The sequence below is a fragment of the Neomonachus schauinslandi genome, chromosome 5 (genome assembly GCF_002201575.2).
Source record: "Neomonachus schauinslandi chromosome 5, ASM220157v2, whole genome shotgun sequence".
Lineage (NCBI taxonomy): Eukaryota > Metazoa > Chordata > Mammalia > Carnivora > Phocidae > Neomonachus > Neomonachus schauinslandi.
The window spans coordinates 176,479,613-176,495,000 of NC_058407.1; the positions used below are offsets into that span (position 1 = coordinate 176,479,613).

Sequence of the window (15,388 nt, forward strand, 5' to 3'; positions counted from 1 at the left end):
TAAATATCTATGCCCCTAACATGGGAGCAGCCAATTAATAACAAAATCAAAGAAACACATCGACAACAATACAATAATAGTAGGGGACTTTAACACCCCCTCACTGAAATGGACAGATCATCTAAACAAAAGATTAACAAGGAAATAGGGGCTTTAAATGACACACTGGACCAGATGAACTTCACAGATATATTCAGAACATTCCATCCCAAAGCAACAGAATACACATTCTTCTCTAGTGCACCTGGAACATTCTCCAGAATATATCACATCCTGGGTCACAAATCAGGTCTCAACTGGTGCCAAAAGATTGGGATCATTCCCTGCATATTTTTGGACCACAATGCTTTAAAAGTTGAACTCAATTACAAGAAGAAAGTGGGAAAGAACTCAAATACATGGAGGTTAAAAAGCATCCTACTAAAGAATGTATGGGTCAACCAGAAAATTAGAGAAGAATTAAAAAAATTCATGGAAACAAATGAAAATGAAAACACAAATATTCAAAATCTTTGGGATGCAGCAAAGGCAGTCCTAAGAGGAAAGTATATAGCAATACAAGCCTTTCTCAAGAAACAAGAAAGGTCTCAAGTACACAACTTAATCCTACACCTAAATGAGTTGGAGAAAGAACAGCAAATAAAGCCTAAACCCAGCAGGAGAAGAGAAATAATCAAGATCAGAGCAGAAATCAATGCAATAGAAACCAAAAGAACAGCAGAACAGATCAACGAAACTAGGAGCTGGTTCTTTGAAAGAATTAATAAAATTGATAACCCCCTGGCCAGACTTACCAAAAAGAAAAGAGAAAGGACCCAAATAAATAAAGTCATGAATGAAAGAGGAGAGGTCACAACCAACACCAAAGAAATACAAACAATTATAAGAACATATTATGAGCAACTATATGCCAGCAAATTAGACAATATGGAAGAAATGGATGCATTCGTAGAGATGTATAAACTACCAAAACTGAACCAGGAAGAAATAGAAAACCCGAACAGACCCATAACCAGTAAGGAAATTGAAGCAGTAATCAAAAATGTCCCAACAAACAAGAGCTCATGGCCAGATGGCTTCCTAGGGGAATTCTACCAAACATTTCAAGAAGAATTAATACCTATTCTTCTGAAACTGTTCCAAAAAAATAGAAATGGAAGGAAAACTTCCAAACTCATTTTATGAGGCCAGTGAATCTACCTTGATCTGAAAATCACACAAAGACCCCATCAAAAAGGAGAATTACAACCAATATCCCTGATGAACATGAATACAAAAATGCTCGTCAAAATACTAGCCAATAGGATCCAACAGTACATTAAAAGGATTATTCACCACGACCAAGTGGGATTTATCCCTGGGCTGCAAGGTTGGTTCAACATCCACAAATCAATCAATGTGATACAATACATTAATAAAAGAAAGAACAAGAACCATATGATCCTCTCAATAGATGCAGAAAAAGCATTGGACAAAGTACAGCATCCTTTCTTGATCAAAACTCTTCAGAGTATAAGGAAAGAGGGTATATACCTCAATATTATAAAAGCCATCTATGAAAAACAGTGAATATCATTCTCAATAGGGAAAAACTGAGAGCTTCCCCCCTAAGGTCAGGAACGCGGCAGGGATGTCCACTATCACCACTGCTATTCAACATAGTACTAGAAGTCCTAGCCACAGCAATCAGACAACAAAAAGAAATCAAAGGCATCCAAATCGGCAAAGAAGAAGTCAAACTCTCACTCTTTGCAGATGATATGATACTTTATGTGGAAAACCCAAAAGACTCCACCCCCAAACTGCTCACATTCCTACAGGAATTCAGTACAGTGGCAGGATATAAAATCAATGCACAGAAATCGGTTGCATTTCTCTACACCAACAACAAGACAGAGGAAAGAGAAATTAAGGAGTCGATCCCATTTCCAATTGCACCCAAAACCATAAGATATCTAGGAATAAATCTAACCAAAGAGGCAAAGAATCTGTATTCAGAAAACTATAGAATACTCATGAAAGAAATTGAGGAAGACATCTACACATTTAATGCAATCCCCATCAAAATACCATCAACATTTTTCAAAGAAATGGAATAATCCTAAAATTTGTATGGAGCCAGAAAAGATCCCGAATAGCCAGAAGAATGTTGAAAAAGAAAAGCAAAGCTGTGGCATCACAATTCTGAACTTCAAGCTCTATTACAAAGCTGTCATCATCACCCCCTCAAGACAGTATGGTAGGCACAAAAACAGACACATAGATCAATGGAACAGAATAGAGAGCTCAGAAATGGACCCTCAACTCTACGGTCAAGTCATCTTCGACAAAGCAGGAAAGAATATCCAATGGAAAAAAGACAGTCTCTTCAACAAATGGTGTTGGGAAAATAAGTTAACCAGAGAAAGACATGTAACATATGATCTCACTGATATGAGGAATTTGAGAAACAAGGCAGAGGATCTTAGGGGAAGGGAGGAAAAAATGAAACAAGATGAAACCAGAGAGGGAGACAAACCATAAGAGACTCTTAATCTCAGGAAACAAACTGAGGGTTGTTGGAGAGGAGGGGGTTGGGAGGGATGGGGTGGCTGGGTGATGGGCATTGGGGAGGGTATGTGCTATGGTGAGCACTGTGAATTGCATAAGACTGATGAATCACAGACCTGTACCCCTAAAATAAATAATACATTATATGTTCATACAAAAAAAAAAAAAAGATGACCGTTTCCTTCCCCAGGCTCTCAGCTTCCTGTAGACAGAAACACATTTTTAATCACTTAAAAAGAAAAACAATCTGTCAGCCTAGTAGAGTACCTGGAACACAGAAGATAATGAAGCATCTTTTGAATAAATTAATGAATGAGAAAATTAGTAAGTGAGTGAATGATAAACACATTTAGAGAGTTGTGTTATGTTCTTGGCAGAAGGCTTGAGAAAATTTTGACAAATTGGGCAGAATCTTGAGAAGAGAGGCCAGGATATTAAACTGTTTGATACGAAATACGGTTGAAGTTGCTGGTAATATTTTTTCGGTTTGGAGAAAAGACAGCTTGGGATGGAGGAATTTGGATCATTTTTCTGACGTGTTCTACTTGTCTCAAAGAGATTTGATCTCTTCCCTTTGAATATCCATGACATTTCATGTTTCTCTTCGAAGTGATGATGGTGACAGTAATTATGGAAATAGTAGTGATGGTATTAGGAGCAGGAGCATCTGTCACTTACGTAACTGTGTGCGCACTCACTGTGTGTGTGCATGTGTATTCAAACATGGCCTCTAATTCTTTTTTTCAACAGCTATGCAATTTAGACATTAATATACCCAGTTTATAGATGAGAGAACTGAGGCTTAATGATGTTAAGTAATTTCTGGAAGGTTATATCTAGCCACAGCTAGTAAGTCTTAAGACTGGAATTCTAACCCTAATCGTGTCTGCTTCCAAATCCAATGCTTTTGCATCCTCTGCACATATTTTATTTTTTTATGTTCTAGCACTTTGTGAACCTTTCTTATCACTATTAGACTGGAACCACCTTCAGAGCAATTTATCTTATTAATATTTAAATTCCCCACAGTGCTTTCTTCTATACACAGTAGGTACTTAATAAGAACTTCCTAAATAGTAAGTTGAAGCATTTGAAAGGAAATCATAGAAAAGAAGATACAGACTTCTCTGTATTATTCCATAAGGCAGAATTTGGGTGAACTTACAGAAGGTAAATTCCATTGGTACATAATGATGTTCAAATAAGCAGAGCTCCCCACTTCTGGAACAGCATGTTTTGTCAAAAAAGCAAACTTGTAGCCAAGGCTAGAAGGGTGCCTGGCAGGGCAAGATGTTTTAGAAGGAAGCCTGGAGAGGGGACATTTGACTGTGCAATTTAGTCATCCCTGGGGCTAGGAAATTGATGGAATTTGTCTAGTACTTTCTTTGCCCTTTAATGAACTTCACTATTACAAGTTATTCCAAATGCTCAATGTCTCTTACACCGTAATTGTGAGTTACATAGCAAAGGTAGGATGTAGGAGACACTAAAAAGTAGGGTATAAAGGGATACCGCTTTTAAAACTGCCTTTCTTCCTATATGGTTTAAGTAAGTCAATTGGAGACTGTGTTTCTGAGTTAGGATGATGGGGAAAGACCATGGTATTTCTCAGTGATTAGGGAGTTCTAAATTTGTAGAAAATAAAATTTCATGATAGTCTTCTTTATTAATTTTTTATTTTTTTAAATTTAATTTAATTTTATTATGTTAGTCACCAAATAATACATCATTAGTTTTTGATGTAGTGATCCACGATTCATTGTTTTCATATAACACTGAGTGCTCCATGCAGTACGTGCCCTCCTTAATACCCATCACCAGGCTAACCCATCCCCCCACTCCCCTCCCCTCTAAAACCCTCAGTCTGTTTCTCGGAGTCCATAGTCTCTCATGGTTCATCTCCTCTTCCGATTCCCCCCTTCATTTTTCCCTTCCTTCTCCGAATGTTCTCCATGCTATTCCTTATGTTCCATAAGTAAGTGAAACCATATGATAATTGACTTTCTCTGCTTGACTTATTTCACTTAGCATAATCTCCTCCAGTCCCATCCATGTTGATGTAAAAGTTGGGTATTCATCCTTTCTGATGGCTGAGTAATATTCCATTGTATATATGGACCACATCTTCTCTATCCATTCATCTGTTGAAGGGCATCTCGGCTCTTTCCACAGTTTGGCTATTGTGGACATTTCTGCTATGAGCATTCGGGGGCATATGGCCCTTCTTTTCACTACATCTGTGTCTTTGGGGTAAATACCCAGTAGTGCAAATGCTGGGTCATAGGGTAGCTCTATTTTTAATTTTTTGAGGCACCTCCACACTGTTTTTCAAAGTGGCTGTACCAACTTGCATTCCCACCAACAGTGTAAGAGGGTTTCCCTTTCTCCACAACCTCTCCAACTTTTGTTGTTTCTTGCCTTGTCCATTTTTGCCATTCTAACTGGTGTAAGGTGATATCTCAGTGTGGTTTTGATTTGAATTTACTTGATGGTTAATGATGATGAACATTTTTTCACGTGTCTGTTAGTCATTTGTATGTCTTCTTCAGAGAAGTGTCTGTTCATGTCTTCTGCCCACTTTTTGACTTGATTATTTGTTTTTTGGGTGTTGAGTTTGAGAAGTTCTTTATAGATCTTGGATACCAGCCCTTTATCTGTAGTGTCATTTGCAAATATCTTCTCCCATTCTGTGGGTTGCCTCTTTGTTTTGTTGACTGTTTCCTTTGCTGTGCAGAAGCTTTTTATCTTGATGAAGTCCCAAAAGTTCATTTTTGCTTCTGTTTCATTAGCCTTTAGAGATGTGTCTTGAAAGAAGTTGCTGTGGCCGATGTTGAAGAAACATTTTTTTTTTAAAGATTTTATTTGTTTATTTGACAGAGAGATAGACAGAAGAGCACAAGCAGAGGGAATGGCAGAGGGAGAGGGAGAAGCATGCTCTGCACTGAGCAGGGAGCCCGATGCGGGACTCGATCCCAGGACCCTGAGATCATGACCTGAGCCAAAGGCAGACGCTTAACCATCTGAGCCACCCAGGCACCCTGAAGAAACATGTTTAAAATGTCTGTGCTACCCAGAGAAATCTATACCTTCAACACCGTCCCGATCAAAATTCCAATGACATTTTTCAAAGTGCTGGAACAAACAATCCTAAGATTTGTATGGAATCAGAAAAGACCCGGAATCGCCAAGGAAATGTTGAAAAAGAAAAACAAAGCTGGGGCCTCATGTTGCCTGATTTCAAGCTCTATTACAAAGCAGTGATCACCAAGACAGCATGGCACTGGCACAAAAACAGACATATAGACTAGTGGAACAGAATAGAGAGCCCAGATATGGACCCTCAACTCTATGGTCAAATAATCTTCAACAAAGCAGGAAAAAATATGCAATGGAAAAAAGACAATCTCTTCAATAAATGGTGCTGGGAAAATTGGACAGCTATATACACAAGAATGAAACTCGGCCATCCTCTAACACCATATACAAAGATAAACTCAAAGTGGGTGAAAGACCTCAATGTGAGACAGGAATCCATCAAAGTCCTGGAGGAGAACATAGGCTGTAACCTCTTTGACATCGGCCACAGCAACTTCTTTCAAGATAGTCTTCTTTAAATTATTTTTTAAAAACAGCTTTATTGAGATTGAATTGTCAAATTAGACAATTCAGTTGTCATATTAGACATCAGTGTTTCTGGTATTTTCACCCCAATCTAATGTTAGAACATTTCCTTGCCTAAAGCCCTGGCTACAATCTGCAGGACAATGTTCAATCCCCATGGTGTCTTCCACATAAAGGAAGAAGAGGGCCCAAGCTTTGATGCATTTTGAAAGGGCACAAGGAGGTAACCACAAGGGAAAAGAGAAAACAGTAGAACCTTCATAGAAAAGGAATCCAAGTGATGCTGATATGTAGATGGGTGAGCTGAGGAGAAGCTTAGAGCACATTAGATGTTGAGCATGGCTTCAAAGGAGGGGATAGGTGCAACTTGGCAGAAGGGTGTGGGCATGTCAGAAAGACAAATGATGAGGGCCCAGTGTCTGGCTACTGGAAGAGATCAAGGATTGGACAAGTCAGGAAGACAAGCAATAGACCGCCTGGTTGGGAACACACAGGTCAGAACATCATAGAGCACAAGGCAACTAGGTTGGAGTGGCAGTTGGTAGACTTGTAAAGCATGTATAATTTAGCTCTGATGAATTCAGCCAGTCTACAGAAGCCTTGGTGCTTCTGTACAGGGACATTTGAAGGAAGAAAGCTGGCAACCATGGACAAATGCAGTCTCAAAATTTGTCTAAATTTTAGTCTTCCCTGTCCTGAATTTTATTTTGACATGAGAATTGATACCTCCATGTGTTTCTCTAAAATGTATTTATTCACACTTAAGATAAATACTCGGACACTATGGTCTTCTCTAATCTTACTGGCAATTTGATGAGTTTTGTTCTATTAGGGTTTTTTGGGTTCATAAAATGTTTCATAATTTTATCTTGACTTGCCAAAGAATGAGTTGATTGTTGGTTTTTTACCTGCACTGTGAGCCATCTGGTGCTAAGTTATCATTTATATTAATGATATAATTAATGATATAATGCTTGGATTGAGAATCATGTGGTCAGCTGACTTGTCAAAAATATATTTCCTCATTTTACTATTTTTACTCTAACTGAACTGACCCTTCTTGACTGGTGTTATGTCACTGTTTACTAGCTGTGTCTAATTCTTGGGCAAGTTGTTCAACAGCTCTCACCCACAGCTTCCTCATTTATAAACTTGAGGATAATAGTGCTGACTACCAAAGTGGTGGAGAGGAGTACAAGGTGCACCCCCAGAATCAGTGCGAGTGCTCAACCTCAGCACCAGCCCTACTCCCACGCGGGAACCACCTATTTTCAACAGTGCCGTAGCTCATACCTAACAGTGCCGTAGCTCATACCTAACAGTGCGATTTTAATTCATGTCAAAATAAATCAGCAAACTTGTGAATTCATTGGGTTGGAAATTTGTTTTCTCTACTTGCTAAGCCAGATTTTTAGAAAGACAATCCCCGAGATATAATGATTTGCTTAGATTCTCTGAATTTTATGTGCCCTTTTTTCAGAGGAGTTGAGAACCCCTCTGGATACAGGATCTAGTTTATTTTTTTTCACTGTTGAAGAAGCTTCAGCAGGAGCAGCCATCATTTTACAGCTGGGAAGAGAGAGGCAGATGGGTCCAGTGACTGGTTGAACTGTATCATGATGTGGGCCATAAAATGAATGCAGAAAGAGGGTTATAAAAGGAAAAATATGTTATTTATAATTCTGTTGAGACATCTACCTTTTAAACTATTTCCTTTAAGCATCCTTTTTCAGATAAGTTAATTTGCTCTTCCATAAGAGAATACTTGAGAATAAAATTGAGTGGTCTAGAGGGTGTGCTATATATAATTTTCTATTAGCTGAAAATAGCTATAGAGAATTGTCTTTAATTTTGTTTCTCCAGTGTCAGTATTAGACTTATTATTGCAAAAGTTGTTTTGAAGGAGAAAGCGTTCTTATATTGGATTATATGTCTATTGAAGGAAACAGTCTCTTTTTAAAAACTATAATTATGAAATTATTTATCCTTTGCATTTAAAATACTGTCTTATTTTTACTGAGCATATTGATTTTGTTTGTGAAATGGCTAACCCATTTAATTTTTCTGGTTTCACAATGAGAGTAATTTTATAATCGCAACTTTCTGGGTTTGGCTGAGTTATAGTTATCTTGCGTATTTGGTGTTGTGTAGGGGTATGTGTATGTGTGAGAGAAAATGAGAAGATGAGGTTTGAAAGACTTCTGTCTTTGAAAATAGAGGTCATCTTAATTCTGATGTTAGAAGCATCTGCAACAGGGCCCAGAATTAGAAATGTTTTAACTATGACTCTTGTAGTCTAACATCACGGTATTGGAAAAGATTCAGAGAGCAACCACATGTATTTGTGAAATGCAGGATTGAAATGAGAAGCTAGATATAGTCTTTTTAAAAACGTACACCTTGGGGCGCCTGGGTGGCTCAGCCGTTAAGCATCTGCCTTCGGCTCAGGTCATGATCTCAGGGTCCTGGGATCAAGCCCCACATCGGGCTCCCTGCTCAGTGGGAAGCCTGCTTCTCCCTCTCCCACTCCCCCTGCTTGTGTTCCCTCTCTCGCTGTGTCTCTCTCTGTCAAATAAATAAATAAAATCTTAAAAAAAAAATAAAAACGTACACCTTTTCTTTTGTGATCATATTGTGCTAGGCATGGTGATAGTTGCTGGGGGGGGGGGGGGGGGGGAATGAAGGGTGTAGTGAAGGTCTCCAAATGGAAAAGGTAATCTCTTCATAGAAGCACATGTCATTGTGGAATAAAGTGAATGAGTGGCTACAAGAGTAAGGGTTATAATCATGTATCTATATTTTAAAGTGGAATTCCATGATGATGAACGTGCTGCATGGATGCGGTAAGGCCCACCTGTAGCTCATAGTATAAAAACACGTGGAGGAAACGGCCATCGTCCCAACCAATGTTTGTTTTTTTTCTTTTTATCTCATTTTGTTACTAATGGTTTAGATTCTTCTCACCTGGCCCTTCTATTCTTTCACTATTCAACTTTTCCTAGGCTTTCTGTTTAATGTTTTTATTACTGGAAAGTTAAAGCAAATAAAGCATCTTCTATGACCTGCGAACTTTTTTTTTTTTTTTTTCCAGACGCAAATTATGTACAAGTGGATAGAGCCCAAAATCTGCCGGGAGGATCTCACAGATGCTATTAGGTTGCCCCCTTCTGGAGAGAAGAAGGACTGTCCACCTTGCAACCCTGGATTTTATAACAATGGATCATCATCTTGCCATCCCTGCCCTCCTGGAACATTTTCGGATGGAACAAAGGGTAGGATGCCAATTGGACCTTTAGCAAAATAATCTTGCTGGACTATTGTGACCTTGTTCTTCATTGTTTTTGTGGAAGACTTCTTTATAAAACATACTTATCTCACAGAGACTGAAGAAGAGTTGAGAAATATCCTAATGAATTGTGAGGTGGCAGTGGCTTCGTTAACATACCACGAGGATAGATTTTTATTGGCATTTTGTGTAATGCGTGTAATACCCTCTTCATGGGATGACTCACTCTGCCTTTGAATGTTGATAAAAAAAATTCCACCATATTAAGTGTTAAGGATAGACACTGCTTTTCCAGTGAGGGTGTACACATATATTAATGCAAGCATAAAATATAACCTCTTCTAATTCAGCTTTGGAACAACAAATCACATTTTGTGCTATACTAATAGCGAAAATTACTCATTTTGGTCATATGGTAGTGAAGATAGTCTCTTAATTGCTTCAGGGTGTACAGTAGAGAAAATGTTAGTGCTTATCAAATAATAAAGAAAGTGCTGCAGAGTTTGTTTTAATTTTGGTAGACAAAAATTACAGTGCATTTCAGTTGTAGTCCTCTCATTTGAATTTAGCCATGCCATCTGCTTACTACCCAGAGCCTTTGATAGATAGCATAAGAAAGACTCAAGAGTCTGATTGACTTGGTTTTGAATCGACATCCCACAGGCGACTGTGAGTGTGATTTATCCAAGTTACTTAAACCTTTTGTACCTCCATTTTCCTGTCTGTAAAATTGTGGGTAATAATATCTAGCTCATTACCATTGAGCAGGTTATGTAAAAATGTGTCCTAAAGTAATTTGGTAGCAAGAAGTGTTTGCTCAGTGAACATTTCTCTCTAATGACATGATTAATGCAAAGTGTGTTGGGTAAATTCAGAAATGGTTGGAAAGGACACTTCCGTTTCATTGTTGCAGATACTAATTTAAATCAGGTTTATTAATAAATGTGACTCTGAACTTCCAGTATCATTTTTCAACATAGCCAATATTTGAATTTCAACTAATGAGTCCATAATTAAATGGTATAATACTGTTAAGTTTAATAACCAATAGGAAGGCTGAAATAGTTCCTTGTTTATGAGGTGGAGGGAACTGATTGTAAGATCACATTTAAGAGAACTAGTTTCAGATTATCCTACTTGTGGAGGGTGATTTGATGTTAACCATTACTCTCAGAAATGAAGGAAAAAATAATTTTAGAAGATTTTATATTGATCCTTTTCCTTTTTCATGTTAGTCAAGTGCATATGGGTAAATTATATCCAGAAATATTTTTCTTTCCAGATTGCTTTAGAAAAAGTTATTAATTCTTAAGGGAATTTGTGCTCTACTGTCTCTCTTTCCTGCTTCCTTCTCTGCTAATTAAAGTTTAGTAGTTCTTAGAACAGAGGAAGAGGAAGATATCCAGATGCAGTTTAACTGTAATTGTTTATTTCACTTGTCTGTCATAGAATGTAGGCCGTGTCCAGCAGGAATGGAGCCTGCACTTGGGTTTGAATATAAATGGTGGAATGTCCTTCCTGGCAACATGAAAACTTCCTGCTTTAATGTTGGGAATTCAAAGTGTGATGGAATGAATGGTGAGTTCAGAATCGCCTTGTGGATGTATCTGGGTCATAGAGACTCTTGGACCCAGCTTTCTAAAAACATACCAAAAATGGGTATGAGAAACTTCATTCCTATCAGTTAGCTATGTGTCTGCCTTCCAGCCCTCACATGGAAATAATAAATGGGGTGTCACAGCCAGTTGACTTTTCTGTAACAATATAAACTATTTTGCGTTTTTTTCCGAGTCAGCTTTAAAGTAGATATTGAGGATCGCCATTTATGGTTATAAATACCAGAGTAGATCACCAAGGGATGTAATGAAATCTATGTCACTTGCTATTTTGAAGGGTAGGATGACAGCATTTCTGCCAGAATTGGTTCAGTCTGGCTCAGGACTGAAATGTGTCGAGAGGTGAAATCGTCTCTAACTCCCCTTCCCTATGAAATCTATGACTGTGTGTACAAAATATATATAAACCCCACTTACTGAAAACTTGAAAATGTGATGGAGTTCTATAAGATTGTGGCTGACTTTTATTTGTTCCAATATATATTTTTTTATTCTTATGTTAATCCCCATACATTACATCATTAGTTTTAGATGGAATGTTCCATGATTCATTGTTTGTGCATAACACCCAGTGCTCCATGCAGAATGTGTCCTCCTCAATACCCACCACCAGGCTAACCCATCCTCCCACCCCCCTCCCCACTAGAACCCTCAGTTTGTTTTTCAGAGTCCATCATCTCTCATGGTTCGTCTACCCCTCCGATTTCCCCCGCTTCATTCTTCCCCTCCCGCTACCTTCTTCTTCTTCTTTTTTTTTTTCTTAACATATATTGCATTATTTGTTTCAGAGGTACAGATCTGAGATTCAACAGTCTTGCACAATTCACAGCGCTCACCAGAGCACATACCCTCCCCAGTGTCTATCACCCAGTCACCCCATCCCTCCCACCCCACCCCCACTCCAGCAACCCTCAGTTTGTTTCCTGCAATTAAGAATTCCTCATCATATCAGTGAGATCATATGATACATGTCTTTCTCTGTTTGACTTATTTCACTCAACATAATACCCTCCAGTTCCATCCACATCGTTGCAAATGGCAAGATCTCATTCCTTTTGATGGCTGCATAATATTCCATTGTATATATATACCACTTCTTCTTTATCCATTCATCTGTCGATGGACATCTTGGCTCTTTCCACAGATTGGCTATTGTGGACATTGCTGCTATAAACATCGGGGTGCACGTACCCTTTCAGATCCCTACTTTTGTATCTTTGGGGTAAATACCCAGTAGTGCAATTGCCCGATCATATGGTAGCTCTATTTTCAACTTTTTGAGGAACCTCCATACAGTTTTCCAGAGTGGCTGCACCCGCTTGCATTCCCACCAACAGTGTAGGAGGGTTCCCCTTTCTCCGCATCCCCGCCAACATCTGTCGTTTCCTGACTTGTTAATTTTAGCCATTCTGACTGGTGTGAGGTGGTATCTCATTGAGGTTTTGATTTGGATTTCCCTGATGCCGAGCGATTGAGCACTTTTTCATGTGTCTGTTGGCCATTTGAATGTCTTCTTTGGAAAAATGTCTGTTTGTGTCTTCTGCCCATTTCTTGATTGGATTCTTTGTTCTTTGGGTGTTGAGTTTGATGAGTTCTTTATAGATTTTGGATACTAGCCCTTTATCTGATATGTCATTTGCAAATATCTTCTCCCATTCTGTCGGTTGTCTTTTGGTGTTGTTGACTGTTTCCTTTGCTTGGCAAAAGCTTTTTATCTTGATGAAGTCCCAATAGTTCATTTTTGCCCTTGCTTCCCTTGCCTTTGGCGATGTTTCTAGGAAGAAGTTGCTTCGGCTGAGGTCAAAGAGGTTGCTGCCTGTGTTCTCCTTTAGGATTTTGATGGACTCCTGTCTCACATTGAGGTCTTTCAACCATTTGGAGTCTATTTTTGTGTGTGGTGTAAGGAAATGGTCCAGTTTCATTCTTCTGCATGTGGCTATCCAATTTTCCCAACACCATTTGTTGAAGAGACTGTCTTTATTCCATTGGACATTCTTTCCTGCTTTGTCAAAGATGAGTTGACCATAGACTTGAGGGTCCATTTCTGGGCTCTCTATTCTGTTCCATTGATCTATGTGTCTGTTTTTGTGCCAGTACCATGCTGTCTTGATGATGACAGCTTTGTAATAGAGCTGGAAGTCCGGAATTGTGATGCCGCCGGCTTTGCTTTTCTTTTTCAACATTTCTCTGGCTATGCGGGGTCTTTTCTGGTTCCATACAAATTTTAGGATTATTTGTTCCATTTCTTTGAAAAAAGTGGATGGTATTTTGATGGGGATTGCATTGAATGTGTAGATTGCTCTAGGTAGCATTGACATCTTCACAATATTTGTTCTTCCAATCCATGAGCATGGAACATTTTTCCATTTCTTTGTGTCTTCCTCAATTTCTTTCATGAGTATTTTGTAGTTTTCTGAGTACAGATCCTTTGTCTCTTTGGTTAGATTTATTCCTAGGTATCTTATGGTTTTGGGTGCAATTGTAAATGGGATCGACTCCTTAATTTCTCTTTCTTCTGTCTTGTTGTTGCTGTATAGGAATGCCACTGACTTCTGTGCATTGATTTTATATCCTGCCACTTGACTGAATTCCTGTATGAGTTCTAGCAGTTTTGGGGTGGAGTCTTTTGGGTTTTCCACATAAAGTATCATATCATCTGCAAAGAGTGAGAGTTTGACTTCTTCTTTGCCGATTCAGATGCCTTTGATTTCTTTTTGTTGTCTGATTGCTGTGGCTAGGACTTCCAATACTATGTTGAATAGCAGTGGTGATAGTGGACATCCCTGCCGCGTTCCTGACCTTAGGGGGAAAGCTCTCAGTTTTTCCCCATTGAGAATGATATTCGCTGTAGGTTTTTCATAGATGGCTTTTATGATCTTGAGGTATGTACCCTCTATCCCTATCCTCTGAAGAGTTTTGATCAAGAAAGGATGCTGTACTTTGTCAAAAGCTTTTTCTGCATCTATTGAGAGGATCATATGATTCTTGTTCTTTCTTTTGTTAATGTATTGTATCACATTGATTGATTTGCGGATGTTGAACCAACCTTGCAGCCCAGGGATAAATCCCACTTGGTCATGGTGAATAATCCTTTTAATGTACTGTTGGATCCTATTGGCTAGTATTTTGGTGAGAATTTTTGCATCCATGTTCATCAGGGATATTGGTCTGTAATTCTCCTTTTTGATGGGGTCTTTGTCTGGTTTTGGGATGAAGGTAATGGTGGCCTCATAAAATGAGTTTGGAAGTTTTCCTTCCATTTCTATTTTTTGGAACAGTTTCAGAAGAATAGGTATTAATTCTTCTTGAAATGTTTGGTAGAATTCCCCTGGGAAGCCATCTGGCCCTGAGCTTTTGTGTTTTGGGAGATTTTTGATGACTGCTTCAATTTCCTTAGTGGTTATAGGTCTGTTCAGGTTTTCTATTTCATCCTGGTTCAGTTTTGGTAGTTGATACATCTCTAGGAATGCCTCCATTTCTTCCAGGTTATCTAATTTGCTGGCATAGAATTGCTCATAATATGTTCTTATAATTGTTTGTATTTCTTTGGTGTTGGTTGTGATCTCTCCTCTTTCATTCATGATTTTGTTGATTTGGGTCATTTCTCTTCTCTTTTTGATAAGTCTCACCAGGGGTTATCAATCTTGTTAATTCTTTCAAAGAACCAGCTCCTAGTTTCGTTGATCTGTTCTACTGTTCTTTTAGTTTCTATTTCATTGATTTCTGCTCTGATCTTGATTATTTCTCTTCTCCTGCTGGGTTTAGGCTTTATTTGCTGTTTTTCTCCAGCTCCTTTAGGTGGAGGGTTAGGTTGTGTACTTGAGACCTTTCTTGTTTCTTGAGAAAGGCTTGTATTGCTATATACTTTCGTCTTAGGACTGCCTTTGCTGCATCCCAAAGATTTTGAACAGTTGTGTTTTCATTTTCATTGGTTTCCATGTATTTTTTTAATTCTTCTTTAATTTCCTGGTTGACCCATTCATTCTTCAGTAGGATGCTCTTTAGCCTCCATGTATTTGAGTTCTTTCCGACTTTCCTCTTGTGATTGAGTTCTAGTTTCAAAGCATTGTGGTCTGAAAATAGGCAGGGAATGATCCCAATCTTTTGGTACCAGTTGAGACCTGATTTGTGACCCAGGATGTGATCTATTCTGGAGAATGTTCCATGGGCACTAGAGAAGAATGTGTATTCTGTTGCTTTGGGATGGAATGTTCTGAATATATCTGTGAAGTCCACTTGGTCCAGTGTGTCATTTAAAGTCTTTATTTCCTTGTTGATCTTTTGCTTAGACGATCTGTCCATTTCAGTGAGGGGG

General features: G+C 38.6%; 1 protein-coding gene across 1 annotated transcript in view; it reads left to right on the forward strand.

Annotated features, from left to right (window-relative positions):
- The window catches only part of LOC123324873 (endosome/lysosome-associated apoptosis and autophagy regulator family member 2-like), a gene marked incomplete at its 3' end in the record, with an annotated part of 29,418 nt that extends 20,062 nt beyond the window's left edge, over positions 1-9,356 (forward strand). Inside the window, exon 7 of the mRNA XM_044915295.1 lies at positions 9,263-9,356. Within this exon, the coding sequence (XP_044771230.1) occupies positions 9,263-9,356 (94 nt within the window). The remainder of the gene's footprint in view (positions 1-9,262) is intronic.
- Between the last annotated feature and the right edge of the window lie 6,032 nt (positions 9,357-15,388).